The 19,053-nt window shown below is 39.2% G+C and overlaps 1 protein-coding gene across 6 annotated transcripts in view; it reads left to right on the forward strand.

The window, feature by feature from the left end:
- The window catches only part of ELAPOR2 (endosome-lysosome associated apoptosis and autophagy regulator family member 2), a 291,435-nt gene that overhangs the window by 237,000 nt on the left and 35,382 nt on the right, over positions 1-19,053 (forward strand). For 5 of the 6 annotated variants that reach the window (XM_049714889.1, XM_049714888.1, XM_004263420.3 and 2 more), the window contains 7 exons: positions 4,216-4,396; positions 6,072-6,200; positions 11,663-11,753; positions 12,366-12,468; positions 15,688-15,825; positions 17,323-17,586; positions 18,314-18,487. In XM_049714889.1, coding sequence (XP_049570846.1) covers positions 4,216-4,396; positions 6,072-6,200; positions 11,663-11,753; positions 12,366-12,468; positions 15,688-15,825; positions 17,323-17,586; positions 18,314-18,487 — 1,080 coding nt within the window. The remainder of the gene's footprint in view (positions 1-4,215; positions 4,397-6,071; positions 6,201-11,662; positions 11,754-12,365; positions 12,469-15,687; positions 15,826-17,322; positions 17,587-18,313; positions 18,488-19,053) is intronic. The other variant, XM_033440083.2, reaches the window with a different exon arrangement.

The raw sequence follows: 19,053 nt of genomic DNA on the forward strand, positions 1-19,053 counted from the left end.
CTGTATGCTCTTTGTATATTTTTCTTTTTATATTATAGCAGTTTGTGAATCTGTCTTATTAAACTGTAACCTCCTTCAGAGCAAACAATTTGTCTTATTAATATTTAAACTTCGTATAATGCCTTCTTCTAATAAGAATTTCCCAAATAGTAAGTTTAAGCATTTGAAGGGAAGTCTTAGAAAAAAAAGAAATAGACCTTTCTTTGTTATCCCATAAGGCAAAATTTGGTTTATCAGGCAAATTTAAAGAAGATAAATTGCAGTTGTATGTAATGATGTTCTGACAACCACAGTTGCCCAGTTCTGGGACGGCATGTTTTGTTAAATTGGAAACTTCCCGGCAAAGCTAGAGTAGTGCCTGGTAGGGAAGGTTGTTTTAGAAGGAAGCCTTCTTGAGAGGAGACAGCCGACCATGGAACTTCTTCATCTCTGAGTCTAGGAAATTGTTGGATCATAAAGGGTTTGCTAGTGTTTTTGTATCAGATTATGTAGTACTTTCTTTGCCCTTTAATTAACTTCAGTATTACAAATTATTCCAAGTGCTCAATGTCTGTAACACGGTCCTTCTGAGTTACAAAGCAGAAGTAAGATGGAGGGGACATTAAAAAAATAGGGTATAAAGGGGTATGGCTTTTAGATCAGCCTTTCTTCCTATATGATTTAAGCACGTGGAGTGTACTTGGAGCCTGTGTTTCTTAATTAGGATGATAGGAAACAACATGGCATTTCTCAGTGACTAGGGATTTCTGAATTTATTTTATTTTATAAATGTATTTATTTGTTTATTTTTGTCTGTGTTGCTTCTTCATTGCTACGCGCGGGCTTTCTCTAGTTGCGGCGAGTGGGGGCTACTCTTTGTTGCGGTGTGTGGGCCTCTCACTGTGGTGGCTTCTCTTGTTGCGGAGCATGGGCTCTAGAACGCAGCCTCAGTAGTTGTGGCGCACGGGCTTAGCTGCTCCGCAGCATGTGGGATCTTCCTGGATCAGGGCTCGAACCCGTGTCCCCCGCATTGGCAGGTGGATTCTTAACCACCGTGCCACCAAGGAAGCCCCGGGATTTCTGAATTTAAAATAAAATTTTCATGACAGTCTTCTTTAAAAGCTTTTCTTAAAAGAAAGGTTTGTTGAGTTGTAATTCTCATACCATACAGCTCATCCACTCACAGTGTCAATTTAGTGTTTTTTTATTATATTTAATTTTAGAACAGTATCTTGCCTAAAGCCCCAGATAGAACCTCCGGTGCATTGTGTTTTTGTTTTTTTTTTTCCCAGTACAATGTTAAATCCCCATGGTGTCTTCCACATAATGGAAGAAGAGGACCCAGACTTTTAAGCATTTAGAAAAGGGGAAAACAGAAAACAGCAGAGGCTTCATAGAAAAGGAATCCAAGTGAATGCCGCTACGTAGAAGGGTGGGCTGAGGACGTGCTTAGCACAGATGTGATGTTGAGCCTGGCTTTGAAGGAGGGGTCAGACACAACTTGGCAGAATGGGATGGTAATAACAAGAGAGACGAATGATGAGTGCCCGGTGATTTGCAGCTAGAGAGGATTGAGGTTTGGGAGAGGCAGAGAGACAAGTGATAGCCTGCCTGACCGGGAATATCTGAGTTAGAACATCATGATGCACAGGGCTGTTAGGTCGGAGTGACAATCAGTAAACCCTTTGAAACAACATGTAATGTAGCTTAGATGAGCTCAGCAAGTCTACGAAGCCTTAGTGCGTTTGTGCAGCGACTTTCGAAGGAAGGAAGCTGGCAACCGTGGGCAAACCCAGTCTCAAAATTTGTCTAAACTTCTGTCTTCCCAGTTTTATTTTATTTTTAATTTTATTTTTGAATTTTATTTTTGTATTTTATTTTTAAGTGAAAACCAGCTTCCCATCGATACCCCCAATGCATTTCTTTAAAACGTATTTTACTCATGCTTATATATTTTAAATATACCTGGAGGCTGTAGCTCTTCTGTAATCTTAATGGCAGTCTGCTCAGTTTTGCTCTATTAGGGTTTTGGTTTCATAAAGCGTTTCATAATTTTATCGCAACTTGCCAAAGAATGACTTGATGGTTGGTTTTTCATCTGCACGGTGAGCCATCTGGTGCTAAAGATCATTAATATTAATTGTCATCTTTCCCCAGTCAGCCAGACTTGAAAGCATCTGCCCCATTAGAAAGAGAGGCACAGAATCAATCTGCCATGTGAAGCGAGAGGCTCTGCAAAGAAAACTTTCACTGTAGAGCATTTGACATTTGACTTTTCAACGTTTACATGTTTAAAGGTGGTGCATATTTCCTGATTTTTAAACATGTACTGTGCTTGGATTGAAAATCGTGTGGTTAGCCAATCTGTCAAAAATGTACTTGCATACTTTATTATTTTTACCCTCACTGAGAGTATTTTTACTCTCCCTGGCTAGTGCTTCTTTACAATTACTAGCTGCATTTGACTTCTGGGCAGGTATAAGAGGTCTTCTCCAAAGTTCCCTCATTTATAAACTCGTGCATAATAGAATCGAGCTCCTGAAGTGCTGGGGAAGATTGCATGGTGCCCCCGGGATGAGCCGTTGATGCTCAACCTCAGCACCCCACCCACTCCCACGTGGGAGCCAACTTTTCCCAGCAATGCAGTAGCTCACACACAACTCATTGAGATTTTAATTAACGTCAAAATAAATCAGCAAATTTGTGAATTGCCTAGCCTTGGAAATTTGTTTTCTATGCTGGTGAAGCCAGAACTTATAAACGACAACCCCCCAAATGTAATGAGGTTTCATTTGCTTACGTTCTCTGAGTTTTACATTGCCTTTCTCAGAGGAATTGAGAGCCCCCGTTGGATACAGGATCTGTTTACTTTTTTCAGCTGTTTAGGAAACTCCAGCAGGAATAGCCATCATTTGGCAGATGGTGAGCGAGGCAGATGGGGGAAGTGGCTGGTTAAGCTGTATCATGATGTAGGCCATAAATGCAGAGAGAGAGAGAGTTGTAAAAAGAAAAAAAAGGTTGTTTATACTTCTGTTGAGACTTCTGTTTTTTAAACCGTGTTCTTAAGTAACCTTCATTAGATAAGGTAACCTATTCGTCCATAAGGGAATATTTGAGAATGAAATCGAGTGGCCGTAAGGGCTCCCTATAGATGACTTCTTCTTAACTGGAAATAACTATAGAGAATTGCCTTTAATTTTGGGTCTCCTGCTTCAATATTAGACGTATCATTGCAGAAGCTGTTGTAAAGGAGAAGCAGTACTTTCAGCCGACCGTATGTCTAACGAGGGAACCCTTAGTCTCTTTTTAAAAGCGATATTAAGTTATGAAAGAGTTGATTTTTCTCTTTGCATTTAGAATGCCTTTTATGTTTTTCCCTGTGCACATAAGTTTTGTTTTGAAATGGCTAACCCACTTAATGTTTCTGGTTCCAAAAGACAATGATTTTGTAATCACAGTTTTCTGGGTTTGGCTGAGTTGTAGCTACTTAGTTGTATCCTGTTTTGTTTTGGGGGGTGTGCATGTGTGAGAGAGAGGAAAAGTTGAAAAGACTACCCTCCTTGAAGGTAGATGTGATCTTAATCCTGTGGTTTGGAGCACAGGTGACAGGGCCTAGAAGCCTCAGGAGGAAATATTTTAGCTACAGCTCTTGTAGTCCAACATCAGGTTATTGGAAAAGACTCCGAGAGCATCTACCAGTGTTTATGAAATAACGGGATTGCAATGCGAAGCTAGAGATATTCTTTTAAAAAAATGACCATTTTGTTTTGTGATCACTGTGTGCAAAGCATGATGATGTATGTTGTAGATAGGGGAAAGGAAGAGAGTAGTGGGGGTCTCAGCGTGAGAAAGGGAGTCTGCATAGAAACTTAGGGCAGTTAGGGAATAAAGTGAACAGTGGCTAGAAGAGTGAGGGCTGCAAGCATGTTCTGTGTATTTTAGAGAGGAATTTCATGATGAGGCCATGCTGTGTATGACGTAAGGCCTCCTGCAGCTTAGTGTAAAAACATTTGGAGGTAATGGTCATTTCCCCACCAAAGTGTTTTTTTCTTTTTGTCTCATTTTGTTACTAAAGTTTTAGATTCTCTTCAGCTGGCCCTTCTATTCTATTACTGTTTGGACTTTACCTAATCTTTACCATGTCAATTTAACATGTTTGTTATTGGAAGTTTAAAGCAAATAAAGCATGTTATATGACTTGCAAGCCTATTTTTTTTTTTTTTCCTCTCTCTCTAGACACAGATAATGTACAAGTGGATAGAGCCCAAGATCTGCCGGGAGGATCTCACAGATGCTATTAGGTTGCCCCCTTCTGGAGAGAAGAAGGATTGTCCACCTTGCAACCCTGGATTTTATAACAATGGATCTTCTTCTTGCCATCCCTGCCCTCCTGGAACGTTTTCGGATGGAACAAAGGGTACGTGATATCAGCTGGTTCAAGAGTTGGACCTTGAGTGAAATAAACTTGTTGGACTACATTGACATTGTCCCGAATTGTTTTTATGGAATTTTTTTTTTTTTTTTTTTTTTGCGGTACGCGGGCCTCTCACTGCTGTGGCCTCTCCAGTTGCGGAGCACAGGCTCCGGACACGCAGGCTCAGCGGCCATGGCTCACGGGCCCAGCCGCTCCGTGGCATGTGGGATCTTCCCGGACCGGAGCACGAACCCTGCATCGGCAGGACTCTCAACCATTGCGCCACCAGGGAAGCCCCGGAAAATTTTTAAAACACATAATTTTCTTATCTCACAGACTGAAGAAGAGTTAAGAAATATAAGGGAATTGTGAGACTGCAGTAGCTTATTCAACATAGCGTAAGGATAGTTTTTAATGGCATTTTGTGTAACACACAGCCTCTTAATGGGATGATGCTTTGGTTATTTATAAGAAAATTCCACCAGTTTAAGTGATTATGGATAAGCGCTCCTTCTCCAGTGTGTGTGCACACATATATTGATACAAGCATAAAATACTTTTATTTCAACTGGAATAATCACATTTTGTGCTATAATAATAGCAAAAATTGATTATTTTGATCAGATAGCAATTAAAATAGTTCCTAAGTAGATTGTTTCATAGTGTACGTTTGGGAAGAATTTAGTACTTACCAAACAATAATAAAGTGGTTACGGAATTTGTTTCAGTTTTACTAGATAAAGATCACAGTGCATTTTTGTGGCAGGTGTCTTACTTGAATATAGCTGTGCTGTATACTTAATGTCCAGAGCCTCTGAGAGCATAAAAAGGACTCGAGAGTTGAATTGACTTGGGTTCATATCCACTTGCTGCAGGCCACCAATAGTGTGATTTAGCCACTAATTTGAATTCAATTTTCTCATTTGTAAAATTGCAGACAATAATATCTAGCTCGTCATCACTGAGCAGGTTATATAAAAATGTCTCCTCCAGTACTTTGGTACCAGGAAATGCTTGCTCAATGAACATTTTCTCTCTCTGTCCCCTTCTTTTACTGTTGTGATAATGCCAAGTGTCTTGGCTAGATAAAAAAATGATTGTAATAGACCCTGTTATTTAGTGTCATAGATGTTAATTTAAGTTAGGTTTATTTATAAATCTAACTCTTTCCACACCCCCTCAGCTCCCATCATCACTTTTAAGTATAGCCAATATTTTGAATTTCAAGTAATCAGTCCATAATTAAATGGTGTAATAGTCTGTTAAGTTTAGTAACTAGTAGGAAGGGTAGAATATTTCCTTATTTATGAGTTAGAGGAAACTGATTCTAAGATCACATGTAAGTGAACTTATTTCAGAATCACCCTTCTTATGGAAGGTAATTTCAGTATTAGCAGTTATTCCCAGAAATGCAAGGAAAAATTATCTTAAAAGATTTTGTGTTCTTTTCCTTTTTCATGTTAATCAAGTATATATGTGCATACTCTATCCAGAATTATTTTTCTTTCTAGACTGCTCTTGAAAAAGTTGTTAATTCTTAAGGGAATTGGTGGTTTACTATCTCTCCTTTTCACTTGCCTCTCTGCTAGTTAAAGTTTAGTAGTGCTTGGAGCAGAGGAAGAGGAAGTTATCAGGATGTGATTTAATTGTAATTCTCTGCCCCATTTGTCTCCTGTAGAATGTAGACCATGTCCAGCAGGAACAGAGCCTGCACTTGGGTTTGAATATAAATGGTGGAATGTCCTTCCTGGCAACATGAAAACCTCCTGCTTCAATGTCGGGAATTCAAAGTGTGACGGAATGAATGGTAAGTTCAGAATCAGCCTTCTCAGTGTATTTTGGTGATAGAGACTCTTGGACTCACCTGTGTAAAAACACACCAAATATGGCTATGAGGAACTTCAATCTTAGCATTTGGCTACTTGCCTGTCTCCCCAGACCTCACATAAAAGTAGTAAATATGATGTCATAGCCACATGAGTGCCCTCTAAGAATATAAACTATTTTGCATTTTTTTGGAGTCAGTTTTGAAGTAGATGTTGCGGATCACCATTTATGGTTGTTGTAAATACCAGAATAGATCACCAAGGGAAGCAATGAAATTTGTGTTGTTTGCCACTTGGAAGAGTCATAGTGTATATATAACACTGTATGAAAGCATTTCTGCCTGGATTGGTTTTCTGGCTCAGCACTGAGCCATGAGGAGGGGTTACATCATCTTAACTCCCCTGGCCTATGAAGTCTATGATCGTGTTTACAAATGTATATGAACCTCCCTTACTGAAAACTTGGAAATATGGCAGAGTTCTATAGGACGGTTGCTGAATTTTATTTGTTCTTACATTTTAAGTGCATGGTGAACCTACCACTTAGTTACTCTGCAATATTTGTTGGTCAAATGAATGACAATATCTATGTATGTGGGGTTTTTTTTGTTTGTTTATTTTTGTTTTTTGTTTTTTTTTGTGGTACGCGGGCCTCTCACTGTTGTGGCCTCTCCCGTTGCGGAGCACAGGCTCCGGACACGCAGGCTCAGCGGCCATGGCTCACGGGCCCAGCCGCTCCGCAGCATGTGGGATCTTCCCGGACCGGGGCACAAACCTGTGTCCCCTGCATTGGCAGGCGGACTCTCAACCACTGCGCCACCAGGGAAGCCTTATGTATGTGTTTTTAAACTTGACACTAGAAATAGGTGTTATAGATACTAGGGTTTTACACTAAAATGTGCCCTTTACTTTTATAAACTCATTGGCATTTTTTTTAATCAGTTCACTTTTTCTCAATACTGTATTTTAGATCATTGTAAAAAAAAGAAAAAAAAGCTTTCTAATCACATCTGTTTTAAATCAGCACCTATCTGAAATAAACAGGCTTGGGATGTAGGAAGTGAGATGTACACATGAGTACTCAGGTTGACAAATCGTAGGTCCTTGAATAATTCTGGTTAAACAGATGCGTGAAAAAAAGCCTTTATACATAATGAACGTTATGGAATAGCGTTCCATAACGCTATTCCATAACGCTACGTTTATCAACTAATAATCCTGCTTCTGGGAATTTATCCTAAGGGAGAAGAAAAAAACAACACAGCAGTAATTACCCGACTATAAGGGTTTATGTTCCAAAAAGATCCTTTGGTTGAACTCTAAGTTGAGGAAGTTTAAGACATAGGAAAAATAAGAATGGGAATGTATTGAAAGCATTGATACGTTTGTGTGTGTGTGTGCATGTGTGTGTATTCACTTATTAGTGAAGATTATCTGAAACTTTTGTTTAGTCTTTTAACGAAGTTACTCTTAGTCTAACTCTCATGACAGTATTTGATTTAGCCCCTTGCTTACTCATTCACTAGAGGCTGTAATTTAAATTTTTTCTGATTTTCAGAAATGTTCAATTATTAATTTAAAAAGTATACATCTCTGCAATATTTAGTATGTGATATTGAAAGAGCAGACAGTGATGTGAAAAATACAGAGGTAGAAGGTGACGTATATTTTTGTGACTGGTGGTACAGTCACCAACCTCGGGAAAAGCAGTGCTCAAAATAATGGGGGTCAAAGCGAGAGGCCCAGGGCGGCCTGTCTCATGAAGTCGTTACTCCATCATGGAATTAAAGTGGATGGGCTCTGACCAACTTGACTGTGTGACTTGCAATACTTTGAGCTTCTTTTGTCTTGTCAATCTGAATTTACCACACTTGTGGAACAGGTGTGTAGAAGTACATCTTCCTGTACTGGAATTTTGCCCAAGAGGAATTCAGAGTTGTAAACAAATTAGTGTTTATTCATGAAGCTTTCATTGAGCATTACCTATAATACCAAGAATGGAAATAAGCTAAATTCCAGCAATATGATAATGTTTACAAGAGTTATGCTGTACTAATTGGATGAAATGTTATGTAATCATTAAAAATGACAGCAGATGGAAAGCGATTTGGCAGCGTTTCAAGCATTTTGAATGGTCCCATCCTCCACCTCAATAATTCCACTTCTGGGAATTTATACCAAGGAAACAATGTGGTGTAAAGAAAGAAATGATGCACAGATATGTTAATTTTAGTGTTATTTATGAGAGTCAAAAATATGAGAAAACAAAGTTTTCAACAATGGGGTATGATTAAATAAAATGATGATATAACCATACAACATATTGTTAGCTCTTTAACACTAGATATAGAAAGGATTTTTAATGGGGAAGTATTTTTGATGTAATGATTATTAGAAAAGTGAGAAGATAATGCTAAATGAAAAACAGAAAATACAGTAAATTATAAATAAAACCTAAAGTATATTTTTAAGAAAATTATGCACTAGAAAAAGAGAGAAAAGAAACACACTGAAATGTTCAGTCTATCACTTGCGGGTGGGAGGTTTCTGAGAAGTCTGAATTACTTCATTTTTTTCATTTAGTTTACTCTGTTTAATAAATATTCCTCATGTATACACATTGCTTTCAAAATCAGGATAACAGCACAAAATATTTGTTTAAAAATATATTTATTTGACCCAGTTGTTCTTTTACTGGGATTCTTTTCTAGAAAAATACAGAGAAGCTTTACCCAAAATATCTTCATTATAGTGTCACTTCTGCTCACTGAAAGATAAAACAGTCCAAATGGTTACATTGAATGTATGGTCAATAGGAGGTAAGTCCTGTAGTATGAGTGATTTAGTAAATTATGGGAATTAATTACATCTGTCTACATGATAAACTATTAATTTAGTTATTTAGCATGTTGGTGAAGACTTTATACATAAAAATGCTTATGCAATAATGTTAATTCATAAAACTATGAAACAAAATGTTATCAACAATAAGATCTCAGTTATGTAAAAACATGTATGCATCAAAAAGATAGTGAAAAGAAACACCTCAGAATGTTAACAGTAGTTTTTTCTGAGTGATGAGTTTATAAATAATTTTAGTTTTCATCTTCAGATTTTTCTGTAGCTTTCAAAATTTTATGATAAATATAAATATGATTTCTAAAACAAAAATAAATCTTAAAATAGAAATTGTGGGGCTTCCCTGGTGGCGCAGTGGTAAAGAATCTGCCTGCCAATGCAGGGGACACAGGTTCGAGCCCTGGTCCGGGAAGATCCCACATGCCACGGAGCGACTAAGCCCGTGCGCCACAACTACTGAGCCCGCACTCTAGGGCCTGTGAGCCACAACTACTGAGCCCGCGTGTCACAACTACTGAAGCCCATGCGCCTAGAGCCCGTGCTCTGCAACAAGAGAAGCCACCGCAATGAGAAGCCCACGCACTGTAATGAAGAGTAGCCCCTGTTTGCTGCAACTAGAGAAAAGCCTGTGCACAGCAACGAAGATCCATCGCAGCCAAAAATAAATAAATTTATAAAAAAAATAGAAATTGTGTATAGAAACATGGAGAATGTAGGATTCATTCTGAGGGATAAAGCAAAAGACAAAGGTGCTGCCACAATGTATCACAAACCGGGGGGTTTAAAACAACAGAAATTTACCCTCTCACTTTCCAGAGACTAGAAATTTGAAAAGCAGATATGGGTAGGGTCGTGTTCCTTCCGAAGAAAAGCGTCTGTAGGAAGACCCTTCCTTGCGTCTCCTAACTTCTAGTAGCTCCAGGCACTCTGTGGCCTGTGGCAGCATAGCCCGTCTCTGCCTCTGTCTTCACGTGAGCATCTTTTCCTTGTGTCTCTGCGTCTTTACACGGTGCTCTTCCTGTGTGTCTGTGTCTAAATCTCTCTCTTCTCATAAGGACACCAGTCATACTAAGGCTCACCCTAAGGACCTCATCTTAACTTGATTATATCTGCCAAGACTCTATCTCCAGATAAGGTCCATTCATGTGTACTGGGGATTAGAACGTCAGTATATGTTTCTTGGGAGGGGATACAGTAAAACCTGCAGCAACAGGCAATGTTCAAACATGAGAAATATTTGTTTCCTCTTGCAAGGATGTTGGTCCCCTCCAAACCTCCATGCTTGTCACCCATGTACTCCTTTCTTTTCTTTGGCCTTCTCTGCTGTTCCTTTGCCCCGCATGCCGTCTGAACACTAGGAAATGATCTTAGAGAAACCTTCGTAAATCCCCCCTTTCTTGGTGTAGAATTCCTCCACGTGGGAATATCCCTCTCCCTGTGACCCCCATCACAAGTTTTCAGTCTCTCTACGCTTAACTGCCTCTCACATTACTTACACTGCAGTCAAGGGCCTGGTGTCCCACTGGGTCAGACTGTTTTGTGGCTGTTCTTCTCTTAGCATTAGGAAGTGATAGCTGCTTATCTCTCTTCTCAACCACATGAACCTTTAGAGAGCAAAAATATTGGCATTTCTCTCTTACTCAGGTAGCTTCGTACATAACCATTCTTTGAACTAGCTTGATTTATGTATATTTCACATATCACCTTTCTGTGAACTGCTGATGATAACATTTGGAAAATTGCCACATCACCAGTACAGCACTGATATTAATCTCTTTCCCAGTTTCTCTCTTATGCCTGTTCAAGTAGCAGAAGTTGACATTTTCTTTTGGAGGTACAAGTGTCCATGTTAAACATTGCCATTAGTTAATAACCTTGCTCGATGGTGTGTGAGGGCTGCGTCTCCTTTCCTCATTTCATGGTGGCCGTTTCAGCCCATGGCACGCTGATGGTTTCTCTGCAGAAGACAGACCTCACGTCACCTTTTATGTGCATCTCTATTACCTCATACTATTAACAGTTGTTAGCTATGTCTCTCATAGTCTATTGATTCCATAGTGAGGGTGGACCCAGTCTTGTCTTTCTGTCCCTAAAGTAGGTCATGGTTCGTGGCATTCAGTGAAAGCAAGTTCACTGAGTGAATAAGTGAGTGAATGCAGAACAGGGGTTAAATTAGGGAACAACAATACAAGAAACTCTAGGAAAGAACCTCAGACCCCGCATCTTCATTGAGTAATTTGGAGTTTCTGTTTCCCATTGGTTACCTGAAGACTAGGATGTTTTCATCTTAGTATATCGAAATGGATAAAGACCATCTGTTCTAGTTAAAGAAAAATCATGCCTCATTGAGAGAACTGTTGTTAGTTCGACCATTAAATACCTTTGATGCAAAAATATGCATTACTTGATTCTTCCTGGAGAATCATATGCAACGTTTTTATCGGTATCTAGGAGTCTACCTCTGCATGCCGTTTGCACCTGTAATCTAAAATTGGGAATTCTTTTTTTGTGGCCTTATATAAAAAGATTGTTGGAAATCATTACTGAAATTTTTACTGACAAAGATAACCTTTATCATTTCTAGGTTGGGAGGTGGCTGGAGATCATATCCAGAGTGGGGCTGGAGGTTCCGATAATGATTACCTGATCTTAAACTTGCATATCCCAGGATTTAAGTAAGGAAAACCAATTCTGATTCCCTTCTGTAGGAATCTTCATGCCTGTTTCCCTGCAGAAATAGATGAAGTAGGGCTGCCTTTATAAAATATATTAATATTGTGATGTGCGTAGCAAATAGCAAGCTGTGTAGGATAATGTATTATATTTAAGAATATCTATAGAAACTATAACTGTTCATTGTATATTAATTAGATGAAGCTAGAGTTTTAAAAAATACTCTATCCAAATATTACAAAAAACTGTGACTGTTGGATGCTTAATTCAGAGATCTTAGTCTAAGTCATTTGCAGGAGAATCTCTTGGTTTATTTATTTATTTTTCCTCGCAGTTCTGTCTGTAAAGTAGTATGTTACAAATTGTTTAATCCTTTTAGCCCCCCATGTTGAATTGCCCAGCAGGAGTCTTTTTCTTGCCGTAGGCTGGGTGGCAGCATTTACACCAGGAGATCTGAGCCTATTACCATGGTTGTGTAGACTCCATGCAGCAGTAGACTGCACGGAGAGGAGAGGAGAGCGTGGCTTTCAGCTTAATGAAAAAAGTGATGTAAACTTTTTCTAGATTGTATTCAGAACGTGCTGTAAATATCGCAATTTTAATCTGTTAAATAGACCACCGACATCGATGACGGGAGCCATGGGCTCTGAACTGGGAAGAATAACCTTTGTGTTTGAGACCCTCTGTTCAGCCGACTGTATTCTGTACTTCATGGTGGTAAGTGGAAGAGGGGCTCTCAGAGGTGGATTTCTACGCTTAGCGTTCTCTTTGAAGTATGACCCTATTTATACAAATTGCGGTAAGAATCCCCATTTTTCTTCCCATTTTTAGGGTCTTCCAAAAACATCAAAAAGATATCTAAGGAACTCATTAAACATTATGTGGTGAAGTCCACAAAGGAAGTGTTCATTCCTTGTGGAGAGAACTGAGTGATGGGGCCTGGGTGACGGACAGAAGCCAGAAAATATTAATCCCCTAGGAAAGTCCTTCAAAAAAATATGCCACCAGCAGAGTGAAGATTCTCCCCTAGGAACCATTCAGCAGTTCAGACCATCAGGAGGGAAAAGCATGTATTAATAAGTGAGGGCACAAAACAGTGGAGGTGCAGAGCTTTGGGAAAAATAACACCCTTCCTTGTTAAGTAAATAAATGTAGACAAAGGATTTTGCTATGTACATGTCATAATTTTGCCCATTTTTTCCTAGATGTCCTATGAATCTCAACTAATAGCTTGAGAAAAAGTGGTAACACAAAATTTACTTAAGACCCCAGGGAGGTATTAGAAGGTTGTTGGCTAAGACTTTAATGTTATAATTAAGTAGTGACTTCATAGACATGAGTTGTTTTTGCTTTTTTCCAACAATCCTTTAGTAGCTAGTTAACAGTCCATTGACAGTGTCCTCCATGATATACAAGATATATGGAGATTTGAATATTTGTTCAGGATTACTAGTAGCTTAAATGAAGGCAGACTCTTTCGTTCTGAAAAAGAAAGGACTTTGTGGGAGTCAAAGAAGATGAAGAATCTTCAACACGTCTATCTATGACACCACAAATAACCGAGCAGTCTTCAGTTCTCTTAGCTCTCCCTCCTTATTTCTTCAGTGTATTAGTTCCTCTTCATACTGAGTGCCATTACTGACAATTCAGACTCCCATTATCTCTCAGCAATAGTCTCTATCTATTCTTCTCACCCCCATCCTCTCATAAATGCTGTTGTCAAACTTATCTTTATAAACATAAAAACAATAGTAGAGACAGCCGCAACAAATCCAGCCCCTCACCCTTAGTGGCTTTTTATTGCCTGAGGCAGCGGTTCTCAAAATGTGGTTCCTGGACCAGCATCATCTGGGAACTTGTTAGAAATGCACATTTCTGAGCCCCTTCCTAGTCTTTTTTTTTTTTTTTTTTTCTTTTTTTTGCGGTATGCAGGCCTCTCAGTGCCGTGACCTCTCCCGTTGCGGAGCACAGGCTCCGGACGTGCAGGCTCAGCGGCCATGGCTCACGGGCCCAGCCGCTCCGCGGCATGTGGGATCTTCCCGGACCGGGGCATGAACCCACGTTCCCTGCATCGGCAGGCGGACTCTCAACCACTGCGCCACCAGGGAAGCACCCCCTTCCTAGTCTTAATGAGACACTCTGGTGATAGGGCCCAGCATTCTGTATTTTAGCAAGCCTTGAGGTTGGTTCTGAAGTGCGGTAAAGTTTGAGAACCAATAGCCTATGAATACACTTAAAATTCCTTAGCATGGCATCTGTATGGCTTTTGTACTCTTTGCTCAGCCTCTGTTACCAAACTGCTGTTTCTACTCACCCCTCTTTAGACATCCTGAATTTGTTAGCGGAACACTCTGTACTTTTTCACTTCTCGTGCCTTGGCACACTCTAAGCTAGAATGACTTTCTTCATTTTGCTGTTTTGTCTGGTGAACTCCCGTTCATACTTCGAGGGCAGCTCAAACCTCACCTTTTCTGGGAAGCTTTCTCTTTATTCCTTTAAGTAAAGTTAACCACTCTCTCCAGTGTGCTCCTAAAACCCTTTGAGAAAACCCTACTTTAATTCTGTGAATGTATTCATATATCTGTCTCTCTCTGTTGATCTAGCATTCCTGAGGGTAGGGATCATAGATACTTATTTTGGTAAATCAGTCTTAAGAGGTTTTTGCTCATAGCTGGATCCGTTAGTTTTCTTTACTCTGTGATTTGATCTCTGCACAGCAAGTTTTGAGATATCAGCACCTAAATAACACATCAAAATGCTTTCAAAATCGTGTAGTGTTTTACAAAGGTAAGGTGGTATTATTTGCAGTAATGCAGTATGTTCCATTCATTATGGGAATAAACATCCAGAAAGTGTTCAGCAAAGCACTGTCTGTATATTATGAGCTCCTTTTAGGAAGCAGCATGTGTGATTATTGGGTTGTTTGGTAATGTGGGGAATTCTGTGACGTATGACAGGCATACTCTGTTGTTCCTACTTGCGGTGTGAACTCAAGACGCATGTCTTTATAGCGTATCTGATTACTTTATAACATGCTGTCGTCAGCGTTTCTATCATAGAAAGAAAGAGACATGTCTTGAGCCAGGCCACTGTATTATCAACATCTCGGATAACTAACAAAAACCTATCCAGATTCCTAAGTCATCTATTAGGGTTTCTGCAGGGAAGACTAATTAGAAAATTCAGAGTTAGTCTTGGTTTTTCATTTCAAATAAATTAGATGTGTATTACAGTATTTGCTTTACTTATTGCATTTGCCTTCTGACCATGTTAATGACATAATATTGGTGGAATGTCACACATTTATATAATATTCTAAATATTGAATTTAGCTAAGGAAATCAGAAATAAGATGTTACACAAATTAATCTTTTTGGAATTCAAGTATAAGCAAAAGAAGATTACATGAACATAAAATAACATTCCAGTTAATCTGCGCTGGAAATTGCAAGTATAATTCAGGGAGAATTTAGAATTCCTGTGTAAAAGCCACCTATCAGGATCCCTCAAGGGAAAAGATAAAAGATGGAAAGAAAGCCTTGTCATTTTATGAGGATCATAGAAGTTTACTGTCAGAAGTTGGAGGAATTATGTTTCCCTTTCTGCATATATTTCCTAAGCTGGAGTCATACACATACACACACACACCACCCCTCCCTCCAACAGAAAAATTCCTTAAACATAACTATGATTTGAGACCTCTTTCACATTGTATTGATGACGTGGTTGATACATTGTAATTACTCAGCTAGTAAGTGTTTGTGTAGACTTGAAGGGAAGTTTTGGAGGGTTTTAGGGTTACATGCTCTGCAGATAAATATTCATGAACGCTGTAGGGTTTTCTGTAAATACAAACATATGATTGTAATGTATATACATGTATATTAATACTGAGTTGGTGGTTTTTTGTATGTATTTTTTTCTACTATATTTTAGGATATTAATAGAAAAAGTACCAACGTGGTCGAATCATGGGGTGGAACCAAAGAAAAACAAGCTTACACCCATGTCATCTTCAAGAATGCCACATTTACATTTACGTGGGCCTTTCAGAGGACCAATCAGGGTCAAGATGTAAGTTCCAAGCACTTAAAGAAAATAAAAGCCACAAAGGTGATCCTCCCTGTGGAGATTTGTACAAAGTGGTCCCTCACATCTCCTGGAGGAAAAGGCTTAGCTTTTTCCTGATGTAGAATCAGTCAAAGGCTTAGCTTTTTCCTGATGTAGAATCAGTCATTTGGTTACGGAGCAGATTGGTATAAAAATGGTATTTTTTGGGGGTTTGTGTTTTGAGAGCAAGAATGTATGAAATGGAATAACACAATGTATCTTCGAATTGTTCTATACTTTGAACAGATATAGTTCGTAAGAGCTTAAGAGAAAGAAAATCTTATTTTGTAGTTATTTAAAAACTTACTTTTAAAGCTTTCTGAGACTTCGGGAAGGTGGTGACTTTCTTCCCCTTCGTCTGAAAGATCTGACCTTTGTCCAGGAGGCATTATCTGATGTTGGTTTATTACTTCATACGATAATGACTGTCTCCTTTTATAGCTTGGCGAGTGTGTACGTGCACACTGTTGGGTTAACACACAGAACTATTCTATTTTACTTTCCGTGGTAGAATAGACCTCAATCCTCCCCTAAATATTTTCCATTATATGCTTCAATTACATGTTATTGTGGATCTCCATTGCTGTGGCGTTCCCAGGGTGAGAACAAGGTAAATCACGGTTTAAGACGCTGCCTTAACATTGTGGCAAATGCAGAGCATTTTCTCTTTTCAGGTTTTCACTGGGGAACCCATTCCCCAGGTTTCACTTGACTCCAGTTGCTCTTTTATGAGCGCTCGGATTCCCACCTTGTGGGGTGTGAACATGCTGTGCAAGGCTTCCTTGCCTCCCTTTAGTCTTTGCCCCAGACAGAAAGCATTAAGAGGCGGCGCTCTACTGACACAGTGGTGCTCACTGCTTGATGAAGACTAGACCTTAATTGACTCAGTGTCACAAGAAAGAAAAATATAGTAAGACCCAGGTTTTTACTCTCTGTTATGCATCCGGTAGAAATCAGAGTATGTTGGTTAAGGAAAGTGCTAGAGAAGGAGGAAAAAAGCCTAAAGAAGTGATGTGATTGCACCACTATCACACAGTTAGTGCTTGGGTGAGGAGTTTTTAATCCCCGGTCCAAGTCTTTTCCACATTGCCACAGTGCAAACAACCTATTGTATCATGACATTTAGGCTTATGTCTGAATAAACAGTGATGGGAGCTAAGGTTGCTCTTTTGTTAAATCATATTGGTTTTACCAGACATCAAGTCTATACATATGCCTGAATTTGTACCCATTATGACATAATTTCATAATTTCATGGCCAAATTCCTGGAACTCCATTACTGCGGAAATGAGTTTCTAGTGTTAAGGTTTAAAATATTTTTAAAAAGTACCGAAAAGGAATACTATTAATCCACTGGCTGGGACACTTTGCTTAGTTATTTTGGTGATACGAACATAAAACAATCTGGTTGTGCAGCTAAGCGCCAAGGCAGAAGTCATTACTTTCTGCTCTCTTTTTAGAATAGACGGTTCATCAATGACATGGTGAAGATTTATTCTATCACTGCCGCTAATGCAGTTGATGGGGTGGCGTCCTCGTGCCGTGCCTGTGCCCTCGGTTCTGAACAGTTGGGCTCATCGTGTGTCCCCTGCCCCCCAGGCCACTACATTGAGAAAGAAACCAACCAGTGCAAGGAGTGTCCGCCTGACACCTACCTGTCCATACATCAGGTCTATGGCAAGGAGGCTTGTATTCTATGTGGGCCTGGGAGTAGAAGCACTCAGGTAAGTGGGTCTGTATTTCACTTATCCCCAGGAAAGCATATTTTAATAGACAAACCCAGAGGTTCCTCTTAATGTTTCTCCAGGAACTATGAAGTTGCTATTTTTATTTATGAATGGCTTTTTCATTCCCTTTCTTATTTTACGTCATCTTACATCTGTTGAGCACTTAATATGTGCCATGAAAGGGCTAATTACCGGGGGCATAAAATATTAAGAAGAGGATCCAAAAAAGAATGCTTTCCAAAAATATTAAAACTGATTTCTTGTGTATTCCATTAAGGTAGAGCAAGTAAGGTGCCTCACTATATGTAGGCTGTAGGCGTGTGTGGAGAACAGCAAGAATATCTCATAACATTTTAAGGGTAAAGATGGATGCTGTATTATGAGTGAAGGAAAAAGTAGTTTAATGTCTGTTGAAACTGGCATAACAGGACATTTTAGCTGTTTATTAAAATACCTTTCTATAAGAAACTAATCTTAGAATAACTTTACTCCGTTAAAAAATTCGAACACTTCTGAACTTTGCGTAGAGAAATCTAGAGTTTAGACATTTTCTATATTAGTGTGGTAAAATATACCATAACTAAGACAAGATTACTGAAATAGTTTTTAAACCTAGAACTTTCTGGAAACACATTTTTTCATAGCAGCTGATGCTTTCTTTCCTGCCGTATTGTTTTTGCTTTGTTTTGTTTTGTTTTTTACATTTCTTAATCTTTAATCAAAGGACCACTCAGTTTGCTACAGTGACTGCTTTTTCTACTATGAAAAAGAAAATCAGAGTTTGCACTATGACTTCAGCAACCTCAGCAGTGTGGGCTCCTTAATGAATGGTCCCAGCTTTACCTCCAAAGGAACAAAATACTTCCATTTCTTCAATATCAGTCTATGTGGGCATGAGGTGAGTTCTGGCTGGCAGCGTGAGACGGAGCTATGTTTCAGCTCTGACTGAGTTATTTTCTGTGTTGATGGACCAATAAAATCTCTATGGAAGCTAACAACCAAATGTCAGAAACTGAGCTGTGACAGCTTAAATCCTCTGTTGCTTCCTAGCACATTGGCAGTTTTCTCCACCAGGGGCAACCTTGTCTGGTTCTCAGTCCATCAAAGCACTTATCCAGTCAGTTGAACCCCCAAAGCTTGGAGCTACGGAGCAAGGGCTTTGAGGATCTTTCATTTTTGTAAAAGTGGGTCAGGCTTGTCAGTCCCACCTATTTTTTAGGCAGGAAGTTAAGGTTTGAGAAAGTTTGTTGCTTATATGGTCAAGTTTGTGTTTTAAAAAGAAAGGACTTTCCAGAGGAAGTTTGTCCAAAAATAAAAAGGACGCAAGCAGGGCACAAGTGCCAGTTGATAAGGTAGGCTCTGCTAATAAATAATGGGATTTAATTTTCTTTGGCAAGAAGCAGAACGTGAATGGATACTGGTAATGGGAGAGTTACAGGACTGCGCGTCCAATATTTTTGTGGG

This window comes from Orcinus orca, chromosome 9, assembly GCF_937001465.1.
Source record: "Orcinus orca chromosome 9, mOrcOrc1.1, whole genome shotgun sequence".
In the NCBI taxonomy this organism is placed as follows: Eukaryota; Metazoa; Chordata; class Mammalia; order Artiodactyla; family Delphinidae; genus Orcinus; species Orcinus orca.